This window comes from Cupressus sempervirens, chromosome 4, assembly GCF_028749045.1.
Source record: "Cupressus sempervirens isolate cs-2001-9-10 chromosome 4, ASM2874904v1, whole genome shotgun sequence".
Lineage (NCBI taxonomy): Eukaryota > Viridiplantae > Streptophyta > Pinopsida > Cupressales > Cupressaceae > Cupressus > Cupressus sempervirens.
Window position 1 is genome coordinate 112,362,021 of NC_143121.1, and position 16,077 is coordinate 112,378,097.

The 16,077-nt window shown below is 38.8% G+C and overlaps 1 protein-coding gene across 2 annotated transcripts in view; it reads right to left on the bottom strand.

Moving 5' to 3' along the window:
- The window catches only part of LOC149560182 (uncharacterized), a 188,602-nt gene that overhangs the window by 116,314 nt on the left and 56,211 nt on the right, over positions 1 to 16,077 (bottom strand). The window contains exon 3 of one of the 2 annotated variants that reach the window (XM_089824537.1): positions 10,577 to 11,761. The exons of the other annotated variant lie outside the window; for it this stretch is intronic. Within the exon in view, the coding sequence (XP_089680663.1) occupies positions 11,139 to 11,761 (623 nt within the window). The 3' untranslated portion in view covers positions 10,577 to 11,138. Of the gene's footprint in view, positions 1 to 10,576; positions 11,762 to 16,077 lie in introns of those variants that run through there. 2 annotated transcript variants of the gene reach the window in all.

Genomic DNA, 16,077 nt, shown 5'->3' on the forward strand with positions numbered 1-16,077 from the left:
GTGTAGCACGGACAACTCCACCCTGAGGTCGTGTAGCACGAACAACTCCACCCATGTTGCACGAATGACTCCACTTTGAGGTCGTGTAGCACAGACAACTCCACCCTGAGGACATGTAGCACAAACAATTGCCTTTAGGCTGAGACCGGCTTCGGACCATTATAGTGATCTTCAGGTCGAGTTCACTTTCGAAACATTACAGTGGTATCAAAGCTGGTGATCTTGCTAGCATGCTGGGATGATTGAGAGATTTTGGTATTTGAATCATACTATGGCGTCGAACAGCAATGGAGAGTGGTGGTTGAAGGCACTAAAAAAGATTGGCAAAGAGCTCAGCAAGGGTGTTGATCTTCCATTAGATATATTGGAAGTATGTTTGTGTAGGGTGAACCAATTACATTCAAGATTTATACAGAGAATCCTCTCACAGATTAAGGATGCCTTAAGTCAACCCAAGCTTTTGAGACACCATGACAAGGAAAAAAAGGTTGGCAGTTGCAGCATGTCTCAGTGAGGTCTTGATAGTTTTGACTCCTAAAGCACCATATGATGATAACACCATGATAGAGATATTACATTTGATAGTTGACAACTTTCAATCTTGATGATTTCAGTAGTGACCCTTTTGGTAGGAGATCTACAATATTGGAGAATTGTGCAAATGTCACAGTAAGTAACCTCCTCTTCAATCTCGAATTGCAAAATTTGGTCAATGATATGTTTCATCACTCCTTGGTCACCGTCAAGGAAGATCATGACACTAAGATTTATGTTGCTATAGAGAGTTTTATGATTTCGTGCATTGAAGAGATGGATGAAATATCCCAACCCATCACATCTATGTTATGGATTGTTTGTAATCTAGAATGTATCCCCTGTATAGCAGCATATAGATTGGTCAGTAATGTTTTCAAGCATTGCAAAGAAAAACTAATATCTCATTTGCACAAGTGGGTGAAAATGGATGACAACGATAAGGGTGATGCATTATATGAGGAGAATGAAGGCATGATTACGAGATTGCTCTAAGAGGATTTGCTAAATCTTTCTACTACAACATGGGGAGAACACCAAAAAAATGAAGATGTTGCTTGCATGGATCTTGTAAAGACATGGACAGATCAAATTGTGACCGAGGTAGTGCCCGTCATCGAAGCACTATCTGTCTTGGAAGTTCTATCAGTTGTCGAGGTTGTGTCCATCATAGAAGTTGTGTCTATTGTTGAGGCTCAATCTATCATCAAGGATGTGTTCATCCCCAAGGTTGTGTTCGTCATCAAGGTCGTGTTTGTCGCTGAGGTTGTGCGTCTGTCACCGAAGTTATGTCCATCATTATGGTCATGTTTGTCGCCAAGGTTGTATCTTTGTCACTGTGGTTGTATATGTCACCATAGTTGTGTTCGTTGTCATCATCGTCACCATGTATGTCACCATAGTTATGTATGTTTCCCTCACTGTCATTATGCCCATCATTGTGTTTGTCACCGTCATTGTGTTGTTGTCACCGTTGCCATGTCTGTCATTTTCATTGTATCTGTTGTCAGCACTGTCATGTCTGTTGCTGAGTCCATCATCATGTTCATCATCGTCATCGTCGCCATATCTGTCATCTTCATTATGTATGTTGTTGTGACCATTGTCGTGTCCATTGTCGAGTCCATCATCATGTATGTCACTGTTGTTATGTTTGTCTATGTCGTTATGTCTATCACTAATGTTGAGTCTATGTCCATCGTCGAGTTTATGTTTGTCGTTGTAGTTGTGCCTGTCGATGTCATTGTGGTTCTCTTTGTCATCGTGTGTCCATCATTGTGGCTGCATCCATCGCAATAGCTACGTTTGTCGTCATTGAGACGTCGCTCGCTGTCAAGGCTCTATCCATCATTGAGGCTTCAGTCAGGGTTCAGTGTGCCACTAAGGTTTTATTTGAAGCTAAAATTTTGATTTTCGCCAAGATACTCTCTATCGAGGGTTTCTCTGCAAAGGCTCCCTTCATCGAGGTACTCATGGTGGGGGTTCCCTTTGCTGAGTTACTCTCTGTCAAGGTTCCCTTCACCGAAGTACTCTTCACTAAGGCTCCCATCGTTGCGACACCTCTCGCCAAGGCTCTTCTCGCTGAGGTACTCATGGGGGAGCCCCCCTTCATCAACATTCTCACCACCGAGGCTCTCTTCGTTAATGTTTTGTCTGTCAAGAATATAATAGTCGTCATTGTGATTGTGTTGATGGCTAAGTTTGTGCCAGCATTGACGTATGTACATATGACCATACCCAAAAATATTTTTTATCATAATGACGTGAAAGATTTCCTCGATGTGTCACTAGGATCATGTTGAAGTGTACGACAATGTTTATATCAGAGTGGCGCAGCAAATGCTTAACGACTGTGTGGTGGTGCAAGGGAGGTTTGAAGACAATTCACTCATTTCGCCTGTGTGTTTGGTTTGGGATCCTAGTGCAAATAGCAAAGCCAATGTTGCACTTAACACCCATAATGCTCTTAGTGTGTGGGATGAGAGCAAGGGTGCTAATCTATAGGAGAGCATGGATAATAATATGGAGTCACATAAATGGAATCATGAACCTAGAGAATGGGGCGAAGGTTGTTTACAAGAACAATTGCTACTATTGATTGATGATGGAGTCTATCCTCTAACTGTGCTCAAACAATGTATAATTGTAATCTTTTCGTGTGAGTATTTCGCACGAGAACAACAAGGTTTGCCTAAGTTATGAGTTTCCATAAGAGATTGATGAACATGATGACATCGATGTATTTTATGATTGGCATTTTTGGGATCCTGGTGACTGAGGAGACGACAATGTTCATATCAGAGTGGCCCACCAAAACTTTGATGGCAATTTGGTGTTGTGGAAGATTGATGTCATTTCACTTGTCTCACCTATGCATTTGATTTGGGACCTTGGAGTTCGCATTTTGTCTCATGATGGATTGTTTGAGGGCAAGCAATCTTTGGGCAACGAGGATGTGTCATGTCCCCAAATTTTAATGTAATCATTAAATTTAATTAATTAATTTGTCCCAGAATTTAAATAATATAATAAAATGACCTTTAATTAGTTACTTTAATTAATTAATATGGAGCCCCAGTTAATAATGTGTATTTGTGGTTTCAATTGATTTAGTATATCTCAAATCCATTTTTATTTAATTGTTTACGTGTGGTCATTGGCTATCTTTGTAAACTCTCAAAAAATTCCTCCGAAGGGTATTTTAGCACGAAATGTAGGTAGTAGTTGGTATGCGATTTTGATTATTCTTCTTTGTACTGCAAATTCCAGTGGGGATTCTCTATTGTTTGTCATTTCAGAAGTGAAAGATCTTCCCTACTTGGCTATTCCGATTTCGGTGGGATTCAACCCTGACCCTATTTCGTCTTGTATTACTTGCTCGGGTCTAGCAAAGATGGGCACTATCTTTGTTTGCAAATATAAATATTACTAGAGAAGCTCTATCAATTCTATTGGCAACCATCTTGTTCTAGCAATTTACATATGTTCATTGGCATAGGAGGAATTGGCAATCCATCACCCACAATCTCCACCATACCATCATGCATAGTCAGCACCATACGGACTCATTGCCTCCATTGTACAGTCGCACGGCCTACCCAAACCATACATCATTGCCCACAAATCGTACAAACATCCTCTTTCCACCTCCTGATTCCCAACATCTCACCATACGGCCTTTTGGCTCTGATCGTATGGCATCCTACTGAGATTGTACGGTCCTCACAATTGCTCCATCATTCGAAATATAGGGAAACAGAAACATTACTAGCACGGGCAATCAAGGTCGTGTAGCACAGACAACAGGCAACTGAGGTCGTGTAGCACAAACAACTCCACCCTAAGGTTGTGTAGCACAAGCAACTGAGGTCGTGTAGCACAGACAACTCCACCTTGAGGTCATCTAGCACGGACAACTCCACCCTTAGGATGTGTAGCACGAATAATTGCCTTCAAGTCGAGATCACCTTCAAGCCGAGTTCAACTTCGGACCATTACAGTGGTCTTCAGACTGAGTTCACCTTCAAAACAATACATAGAACCCCAACAATCATTGAAGATTTGAGTTGTACTTGCTAAATTATGACACAAGGGAGGCAGCCAAATCCAAGATCAAACTAGAAGTTAATATCATTCCCATTATTGACTTCCCAAGATACTTATCTCAGTATGACATCCTTAGATGCCATCATAAAATTTCATATGGATTATCTCTTAGGACAATCAAGACCTATCAAAATTCGAGAACAATCATTTGAATCCAAGTACTTCTCTTGTAATAGCCTACACCATTTATTTTGAGGAGACATATACATTCTCCAAACCAACTTACCCCCGAAGGCTTTGTTCCTAGTAGATAGATCACGCAAACCTAAACCCTCAAGTTCTTGCCTAGATACCTTGTGTTTGAGAGAAACCAGCGGTACCTTTTTTGCACCATTCATATTGTCTTACCACAAAGAATCTTTGACCAATTTCTCTATTTGATGAATAACAGATTTAGGAGCGTGAAAAATTGACATATAATAGTTAGAATTGCAGATTAAAATCATTTTGATGAGAACCGTACTTGAAAAAGAATGCCACCAAACTTTCCAAGCATAGAGACAACCTTTAATTTTGTCAATAAGAGATTGCAGAGCCTTCTTTACTAACACCATGAAGAAAGGTGCACCAAGGTGTTGAAGGCAATTCCTCGTGGGAATCCCAGAATGTCAATTATTCTAGTTGAGATCTTCTCCTTAGTGTTGAAAATAAATTATTTTTTATTTGGTGGCATTAATCTTTTGTCATGACACATCAGAATAGAGGTCCAAAACGTTTTTCATGTGCTTGGTTTCTTCAATGTTTGATCTCCCAAAGAGAAGTGTGTCATCATCAAATAGGGAATGAGTGATCAATATAGATGTACCTACAATGTGAACAACATGCCAAAAGCCTTTCTTGTGATTAAAACTGATAATTCTACTCAAAGCTTCTGCCATGACAATGAAGAGAAAAAGGGAGAGAGGGTCCCCTTGTCGTACCCCTTGAGTAGAAGCAAAGAAGCCTACTGGTGTACCATTAATCAATACTGAAAAATGAGCCTCAAAAATATAAGTTTTAATCCATTTACACCATTTGGTAGAGAAACCAGACCTCTGAAGCACTTCAAGAAGAAAGGACCATTTCAATCTGTCATATGCTTTCAACATGTCTAGCTTAACAAAAAAGGCTGAAAGTTGGTGAGAATTAATAGAATGAAGAGTTTCATGTGCAATTAAAGCTCCTTCAGCCCGGAACAAAACCTCCTTGCTCCAAAGAGATAAGTTTAGGGTTAGATGTTGGAGCCTGAGGTAAATAGCTTTAGTGATGATCTTATAAATTGTGTTACACAAAGATATTGGCCGCAAATCTGCAAAAGATTGGGGCTCATTCACCTTGGAGATGAGAGCAATATTTGTAGTGTTCAAATGTTTATGCATAGATATACTCTTTCTAGACTCTTCAATGGCGGCCACGAGGTCAAAACAGACAAAATCCCAACATTTTTTGGAAGAAAAGGGCAGTAAATCCATCAGAGCCAAGTGCTATATCAGCTTGCATTGAGAAAACAACTTTATGAATTTCAAAAAGTGAAAAAGGGACTATGAGAGATTGATTATCCTGTGGTAAAATGAGAATTGGTATTGCATCGAGAAGTCTAGATTCTAAATCAGCATGAGAAGGATCAGGAGGGGGGACTAGAAGGTTGGAAAAGAATCAACACCCTCATCACGGATGCTCTTTTGCATCTGAAATAAGATTACCTTATAAAGAATCTTTACCAGAGAAAATTGTGTTTGATGCCAGTTTTTGCTTTGCTGACATATGGAAAAATTTAGTACTTTTATCCCCTTATTTTAACCATAACTCACGAATCTTTTGTCTCCATTATTCTTCTCGCCTACATAACTATGCCCACTCACCCTGCAATTTCTTGTCTTTCATAGGTGGTTGAATCCAAACCATTCCGAATAATGTGTTCATTGAATTCTGCTAAGTCCTTTTCGGCCAAATGTTTCTATTAAAAAATATTCTTGAAAACATGTTTGTTCCAAAATTTAATGTGCTCTTTCATGTGCTGTATTTTCTTGTGAAGCTGAAACACTTTTGTGCCTGAAAGAGCAGGTGCTGATATCCACCATTAAACAGTACAAATTGAAAATGAGGGTGCCTAAACCACATGGATTCAAATTTAAAAGATGATTTATGCACGACCCAATAAAGAGGAGATGTTGGATATATTCAGCTGGACCAAAAAGTGATCAGAGCCTGTGTAAGCCAGAATCTCAGCCTGCAAATTAAAGTTTTGCAACCTCCAGCATTGAGATAGCAAGAGCCTGTCCAATCTCACAGCTATTTGAAGGAAACCAGCCCTTCTATTAGTCCACGTGAATAGGCCATTATGTGGAATGATGTCAAACAGATTATTTTCATTCATGAAGTCATTGAAGTCCTGCATTGCTCTTGCTGGAGGAGCCCTCCCTTTTTATCATTGGGAGAAGATACTGCATTAATGTCGCCAGCTATAATTGTATTTATATCTGCATATTGTTGAATAGCATGAGTTAATGTTGTCCAAAGTCTCAATTTATCCTGGGCGTGAAAAGGGCAAGAGAGGTCTAAATGCTGCACACTAATCAACTGCCAATTAAACTCTTGGTGAATGAAATTTGCCTTAAACGTTTTTGCATTCCATAATACAGTGAGGCCTCCAAATGCACCCACCCCTTGAATGTGGATTGATTGCCATTGTGGCAAGTTTTCTATTGTTTTTAGGTAATTCTGAGATGATAATTTTGTTTCCTGAAGAAGAATGACATCTACCAGTGAGGAATCAAGTTTTCTATTGTTTTTAGGTAATTCTGAGATGATAATTTTGTTTCCTGAAGAAGAATAACGTCTACCTGTGAGGCAATGCTGACAAGGACACTTGGTCCTTTTTGTTGATCATTTAAGGGATGCAAATTTTTCCCCCAAGGTGGCTTGCAAACCAGTCTCAATCTCCTCTCTAGCTTTAGCATATTTTGATTTCCTGCTTCTGGTCTTGGGAGTTTTCTTGTCGGGTTGGGAAGACATGGAGGGTTTGAACAATTGAAAGGTGCTGAGACAAGTCAAAAGTTTGGATCGGAAGATGCCCTTCATTAGGAAGAATAGGAGGTGCATCTTCCAAATCATCTAAGGGATTGGCAGAGTTATTATCCAACCCTAAAGATTTAAAGATGGTTTGATCACAATTCTTATCGTCCAACTCATCACTCAGCTGCTTATTATTATCAGAACTTGTATCCTCTAAATTCATTTTGTTAAAAACTTGCACATATTACTCCAACACATCTAAGGTTGCAATGTCGGCATTTTCAGTTTTCCCCATGGTTTGGAACAAATCTTCTTTAAAATGTTGTGCATCTGTAGGAGTATACAAGGACGTAGTATCCTGGACCTTAAGAAAAGAATCATCCCCAGTGTCCAACTCGTTATTCAACTGCTTCTTATTGCCAGAATTTATATCCTCTGAATTCATTTTAATAAGAACTTGAACATCTGGCTCCAGGATATCTAAAGTCGCAATGTCAGCATTTTCACTTTCTCCCATGTTTTGGAACAAATTTTCCTTCAAATATTTTGCATCTGTAGAAGTATACAAGGACAAACAGTCCTGGTCCTTCAAATGCGTATCACCCCCAGCGTCCCACTCATCATTCAATTGTTTTTTATTATCAGAATTTGTATGCACTGAATTCATTTTATACAGGGCTTGCATGTCTGTCTCCAGCCTATCTAAAGTTGCAATGTCAGCATTTTCACTTTCCCCAATTATTTGGATCAAATTTTCCTTAAAATGTTGTGTATCTGTAGAAGTATACAAGGACAAACAACCCAATCCTTTAAATGAGTATCACCCCCTTTAGGTAAAATGGCGCCTTCTACTGCAATTCCATCCATCATGTCAGATTCCACTGTAATTAAAATGCTATGAGCCATAGTTTCAATTTCTTGAGGCAATAATTTCCTATTTCGATTAGGAAAACATGGGGCATGTTTTGAAAGATAAGTTTGTGAACCAAAGAATCCAAATTAATGCGGGGTAGAATATGGGAAAGAGCAAAGACTGGAGGTGTAGAGTTGAACATCAGATGATCAGCAGCATGAAAGTTAAGCAACATCTGATCAGAAACATGCAAATGTTCAGACTGACCAGCAGCATTTGCCATCTGATCAACAGCATGTAAATCATCGTCAGGAGAGAACGGGAGCTTTGAATCCAGCAACAAGGTAGGAAGAATTCTAAAAGCCAATGATTGTTTGAGCTGGGCATTATAAGAAGCCAATGCCTGATACAGGGCTAGCAGAAAATCTTTCATTTGAAGAGGATTAAGATCAGACTTTTGATGAGCAGTGACCTGAGGTGCGGATTGGATGGATAAGGCACATGGCAGGGCTATGATCCTACAAAGTATTCCTTTTAAGTGCACATTGAAAGGGGTCTGTTGAATGATCCTGACAAACGCATGATATGACATCAGAGCCCTGACATTGAGCCATAAAATGGCCCAAGAATTTCAACTGATTTTCAACAGACATTGCATCTTGAACATCAATCCTTTGCTCCCATAAACCCCATTTAGAAACAATAGAAAGAGTAGTTGGAAAGGGTATGGAAAGGTTCTCTAATCAGTAAAGAAGCACGCTGGAATGAGGTAAGATCATGCCTGATGAAAATTCCCAGCTTATTTGCAATTTTTTCCACAAGCTCAGGAACTCGGTATTCCAAAGGCAACGATGGGAACGAAATCCAAACGGGCCACAAAGAGCAAAGTGCAGAAGCTGGTTTAAAATTTGGGATCCATGACAGGGTAAAAAGACCATAGCCCTTACAGAACCACCCTTTGTTTCTGTGCACAAAGTCTCTGTGAGCTTTAGATTTGAAAATTGCAACAAAGTATTTTGTATCCCAATCAATGCAGAAAATATCTTTTAGCCCCAACCAACATTCATTAGCCCATACTGAGATTCCTGATATCTATAAAGGAGAGTCCCAGAACTTAACCACAATGGCTGTGTTGCCAAATGTTGAGATCTATGGCAGAAAAAGCTCTTCCGGCAGGCAGATCGTATACTGCTAAGTAGGACTGCATGTGGGACGGTGCTTCGGTGCCTGATCTGGATGGGTGTTACCTACTGGAGTGGACTGTTTCTTTCTCCAAACCTATATGTGACTTGGTCTGAGAGGGGCTTTGTCATGAACATTCGTCCTCAGGAATTCCTTGAGTTGTGGGTTTCGGCTTGAACCAACAGGATTCTCATTACAAAGTGGAATACTGTTGGGAAATCCAAGGAAACGAGGGTTTGAGTTAGAGGTGTTATTCAGCCAGGAAACATATGTAGGAAAGTGCCAGAAATCTTCAGCATTGATGGGTTCAAAGACTCTTCTGTGCCAGCAACAGAAACAACTGTCCCCTCACAATTATCAAACACGGGTTGCTTTCAGGAAGCGCTGGGAGCTTGTCTCCTACCATTCACACATCTGAAAAAGCCACCTCTTCCATAGTTTTGTCCGAGTAAACCACCTCTTTCCCAATTTCCTTGATGAAAATCAACTTTTCCTTTACCTTGGTTATCTCAGTCATAAGGGCTTGCTCTATCATTTACTCTGCCATGGTTTAGATGACGAGATCTAACTTTTTCCTGACAACCCAGCTCATTCGCAGGAGTTCTCTGACCTATATTTTCAAAAAACCCTTGTTCCCACCCTACCAACCGGTTTCGCTCACGCTCCACCATTGTTTTTTATTTCATATCCAGTCCCACTATGAAAACTTTTTCACTCATGTGCATATACAAACAATACCACAGGTTGAGATTCCAGCTCACACTCCGCCATCATTTTTTTTCATAATCGGTCCCACTATGAAATTTTTTGTCCTCACAATGCCATTTCCCTCATATCCACAACATCAGGAGAGATTGATGAAGCATTAAGATGCAGTTCACTGCTGTAGTAGCGGTTTCATTGAATCCTCCCTAATCTGAGGTGGGTGCTGTAGCTGTTCTTTCAATGAGCCCCCCCCCAATCCGAGGTGGGTGCTGTGATAAATAGACCGCAATTTTCCACAAAACTCTTCTCTGCATCTTTGATCACAGCATGAAAACGTTGCAACTTGTATTTGCATATTCCTGCTCTTGTTATTGTTGGTGGCCTCTTCTTCAACTTTTGCTGCTGGTAAAATATTTATCCATTCTTTCTTCTTTTTCTCTTTAACCAATCAGCAAATATTCTTTTTATACATGTTCTGCTAATGCTTTTCCAAATCTTGCATTTTGAAATGGACAGAATATAGAAGCATAAATCAAAGCTGTTGAGGAGCTCAGGAAGTTTTAGGTAGATTGTCTAAAGTGGCAAAAGAATGTGATGTAACTAACATTTTGATATCAACATACCAGCTATTAAATTAACTTTATAAAAACATAAAGCAAAGCAACTCTGTTGTTTTCAATTAATAACAGTAACTCTCAATGATAAGCATTAAAAAATAGAACATATTTATTTTACTACAATATGAATATACTGTACATATTTCAGAATAAGCACACACGGCAACTTCAAACACATTTTAGAAATATCCCTTTCTAATATCTTTCAAACAATGAGCACCCTTGCAGGGCTTTTGACCCTAGTAAGCTAGATTAAATATGTATTTTTGACTAGTCAATTGTAATGCGAATGATTTGTACTGCAAATCATGCTAATCGCTTAGATTCAAGGTTATGAATTGCTTCAGCATTGATTCTTGCATAAATTGCTAGAAATGAGTGAAACCGAATTTTCATTGAATCTACAACTCAAAATGAAGATGGGCCCTGTCTGTCATCTTAGATGCTTGTAGATGTCCCTTATCGTATCTCACCATGTACTGCAGCATGCAATCCACATGGCTGACCTCAGTCATTATAACGTGCAGTAGGTGGAAGCTGAATTTGTTTGTTCATCACTTCTAAAGACAGAATGAGAGTGTTTATCTGTTCCCCTCCAAAAGCATATGCACGAGCAAGTTTAATATGAAAACCTCTTGATGAATTATTTAGCTTTCAACGTGTGCTTGGTCGATTCTGGTCAAGTCTTGATTGTCAACAGGTATATGATTAAATTCATCAATATGATCTACAATGGTATTCCACAGAAAGAATAGAGACTGGTCACTTTCTTTATCTTCCGGGTCATACGTCTTAGGACATACATACTTCAGATTTTGATTACTTATCAACTTGTATTCACTATCATCTATAAAGAGTGTGTTTTTTGGTCCAAATTGTGGATAGGCCCGCCAAACATGCCTCAAATCTTTCACAAAAATTGGCTTACTATTTCCACATGAAGTGTTTTCATGCCCTTGTACTGTACACTGGCTCTGGCCCCAGATGAAAAGCAATCTATTCATCCTTTTTGCCCCAATTGAATTTCTGAGAATACTCTTAATATTGTTCATTTTAAGACAAGACCATATCCCAATTTCAAATGATTCAAGACATTTATCAATAAAAAGTGACAAATTAGGCCGAAAGTATATTTGTTTGTACTTCAAAAACATTGATGGTCCCTGAGGAACATTAATTGTCTGCTCTCGAGGATATGCCCTGACCAGAACTCCATTCAAATCTAGTATTATTAATTGCTTGAAAGCTTGATCCCTTCGAGTCATGTTTCCTGTAGAAACAATAGCCCAAGTCAATCCAACTGTACTTCCACATTTGTCAGGAAATTCCAAGACACTCAGACGCGCAATTATGAGAAATTTTATAAGGTGATGGCCCAATAAGAATCACATTCTCAATAAATCTACAAGATGAACTACTCATTAGAATCATGCTCTCATTGTGCAAGAGAAAGCAAATAAAAGTTCCCCAAAGATTATAGACAATGATGAATATTTACCATAGAAAATGCCATACTGGTATGCAAATAAAAACTAAGAAACCAAAGAATAATGTCATATACAATTATGTTCTAAAAGAAAGCAGAGGCATCATACACACATTTAAGGGTCGTTTGCCATTACAATCAGTTCACAAAACTAGGTGTTTGTAACCGATGCTACAAAAATATCTGGTTGTTGCAAATAGAATAAAATGAGTACAATGGATTCCTTAAAGCTTATGAAATCTTATTATAATGGTTTCTTTAATGTCAATCCATGTTGTATTGGAGATACTGCGATAATATAGAAATTTGACAAAATAAAAAGGCGTGGGAAGCCTCAATGTCATTGCATCAACTGAAGAGAGATCAAGTTCTCTCAAACCAAGTCTCAGTTACCAGGTGCGTTCACCCTGCCCATGTATCCGGAAGCTAGTGCGTTATGGTGCAGATACAGGTGCTGCTGTGTTTAAATGCTCACAGGGAGCACCTTTTCTCCCTATGGGTGCATCCGGATGTGCATCCATGAGCATCCAGATGCACCCAAAGAGAGAAAAAGCTCTCCTTGTGAGCATGCAAGCGCACCCAGGCAAATTCAGGTTCAGTGAAGCTTTGGGATGTAGGACCTAAATGTGCCAACTTGGATGCAACCATTGAGAACCTTATTACACTCACTACAGCTTATGATGATTGTGCATCCTTACACATGCTGTATCTAGTGCGAGGGGAACTGCTTTGGGTTCAAATAATCCTGAGCTTGCAGCAGATCCAATAGACGATGATTCTGATAATCTTTATGATGATTGATGATCATGAACTAAATTTTGTAAACATGATTTTTTTTATTTTCATTGGAATCATGAATATAGACACATATGATGTCTTATTTGAATATTTGTGAACTGTCAATTGGCATTTAATATTTACCTTTGGGCCTTTGGCATTTGGCATTGTTCAATGATGACGTATCATACTATCAAATGATTTAATTCTGTATGTTTCTTGCATTTTTGTTTTGTATATCTACATATGTATGAATATTACAAAATATATGTATAAATGCATCCCAAACCCCCCAAAAAAAAATTCAGGTATCCACATACTGGGTTTTCATAACCGCATCCACACCCGGATTCAAACCAGTAACATGAACCAAGGTATAAAATATTAGGCCCAGTCGACAAAAGAAATACCAGAATAGAAAACCTGATTTAAATTCATACTGATCTCACATACAGCTGCTATTATCAACTGTCATACCGTCGCCAAATTAGGAGATTGCCACCTAATTTAAGTACCAACGAACAGCCTTTTACCAGTCAAACTTAGGTTGTTGATTTAATAAAAGAGCAGTGACTAAATATAAAATAAAACAGTGATTCTATATAAAAGAAGCCAACCAACAACGATTGACACTGAAAAGTTTATTAAATTATTAATTAACATAGGGATTAGTAAGTATTAAACAGTCATTAATGAAGGATAGCAAATGGCAGCAATCAGACATGATCATTTAGAGGAATGCCTCTTTGCAAAAAGAAATGTCTCCTTGTACTAGATATGGTGATATAAATGGAATAAGCAATGGGGATCCAAGAGGGTATCTAATTAGACTCTAGAGAATAAAATACATCCAATCGAGCTAGTAGATTTATAGTCTCACATGTAACTAAGGCAGCAGTTTTATATACTGTTCAATCATTTGTTATGATGTAAATACATGGAACTCTGATTTTGGCATTTTGCAGAATTGTTATCTTGTCTTATATTCAATAGGAAATCAGAGTGTATACGGATAGCATATAGTTGGAATGCATACAGATACCATATTGCTCCTAATATGTGTGTGTGTGCATAATTAATCAGGATAAATATTCCTTCATCCAATCTGCAGTCTCATTATAGACGGAAGAATGTTCATATATGAGAGATGCAGGTAGCAAGGTTTCATCCAAGCAGAGTAACCCCGGTTGGGGCTGGGAGGCTGAATGGTGGGTGTCATTCCATGCTCTTGGGCTTGATGGATACACTCAAGGTGCCTTGTACAATCTCCCATGCTGCTCCATGATGGTGACCGGTTCTTGGGAAAAGCTTTAAGGGAAGCCCACATGTATTTTATGCAAAATTTAATGATGATTAAAATTCTATTTATAACATTAGTGGATTATATGTTTATCAGTCTTTTATAATCATAACTAATCTTGTTGTAGACTCTAAATCAAGGCATAAAGTTGACAATTTACATTCCTAGATATAATCCATAGCTTATGTAATGTCCCCATTTTAGCAGTTGACCAAGTGTGTGTGCATTAGCCTTGTTCTACATGGTCCCGAGGGCTAACGAAGGGTTTAATGGGATCCTGGAGTGTTTTGGCCTAGTCATTTCCAGTTTGGGCCAAAACGAAGTTGATTTACTTAGTTTCAGGCATACTTACTATTTTTAGTAAGTCGGCAGGACACAGTGCAGGTCAATTTTGGTGATTGGATTTGATACTCCTCGATGAGAGCTTTCCGATGAGCTATCACTCGCATTATTCGGAGTCCGATTGCTAATACATTTTAATGCCTGAAGTTTTATTAAAGTAACGTCTAATTTAATTGTAAAATATTAAAGTGTTACTTTAATATTTATGGGGATGTGTACCCAAGGGAGACATAAGGGGTATTTTAATATATGTTTTATATACTACACATCTTTTATCCCACATTGCCCATATGAGTTGAGCGGACCCTTGGAAATAGAATAAAAAGAAGCATTTGTGGCTTCATTAGCCAGGTTGAATATGAGAAGAAATTGGTGTGTGAGTTGCAGCTCCGTTCTTGGCATTTGAGGACGTCTATCCTCTCTTGTAACATTCTAGACGTCATTCCCTTGGGATTTGAACTTTGGAATTCTTTGTTATTGGCTTCATTATCAAGCAATTTAGTTGCATTTCCAGCTACAGGCAGATTTGGTATTTTGCTCATATCTTCTTCACCACTTTTCCAACATTTATGCCGCTTTGAGGGAATGATATTACGAAGATAGTGGACTAATTGAAGGACAAAGCACTGTAGCAGCAAGTTCGAAAGCATGGGCTGGAGTATTATGTCAATACTGCTGAAGTAATTAGTGAGTTGATAAATCTGCCATGTATTTGGTTTTATAAATTCTGAAAATAACATTTTATTAGTAGCAGTTCATTTCCACTTTGCATATTATTGTAGTTTTTTTCTTGTTTATGTTGTATGATACCAATTCCATGCACAAAACACAACAAACAAATAAACGTTTGATTTCCAGAGTTATAAGGGGTTTAAAACATTAAACGGAGAAATAAGAGGTTGAATGCAAACTGTTTGACATAATTCCTTTCAGCAATTTGGTTTAGTTTTTTGGGACATCCAGGGGTGCCCATTACAGTGGTATCAGAGCTATAAGTCCTGCCATCCTGTGGAGGTCTTATAGGGAATTTGGAACAGCCGGATAGAGGGAAAAGTGTTTGATGAAATGTCAAAACACTAAAATCAGAAATTAAAAAAAACACAGGCTAAGCATTTATGTTTGAGCATGCGACAGGGGCCTTATAATTTCCGCGATACCAGCGCAAGACAAAATAGGATTTCAGACTTGCAAAGCAAACAGTCTAGTACATCCGTGCAGGGGGACATTAAATCCAGCCATACAGACACAGAGGAGATATTCTTTGATCAAGACAACAATATGGGTGATCGAGATGACAGAAATACAGGATTAGGCGGAGGCGGTAATGCCGGTCCAGATCAGGGGGACGTAATGTTTAGACAATTACTGGATACATTAGAGCAAGGGCAGCATATGCAGCAGGAGCAGAATAGGCGAATGGACATGATGTTGCAGCTCATGGCTAGACAGATGGGTGTCAATATTAATCCAGGTGATGCCAACAACAGAAACAATAACAATGAGGGAAACAATAACAATGAGAGAAACAATAACCATGGAGGCCAAGGCAACAACAATGGTCCTGAGAATAACATTAGTGGTAATAATAGACATGGCAACAATGGGAATGAGGCTGATAACTTTAGACACGTTGCACGCCCAGCACGGACTACGAGCTCGAGACCTCTTCTACCCACCTTCC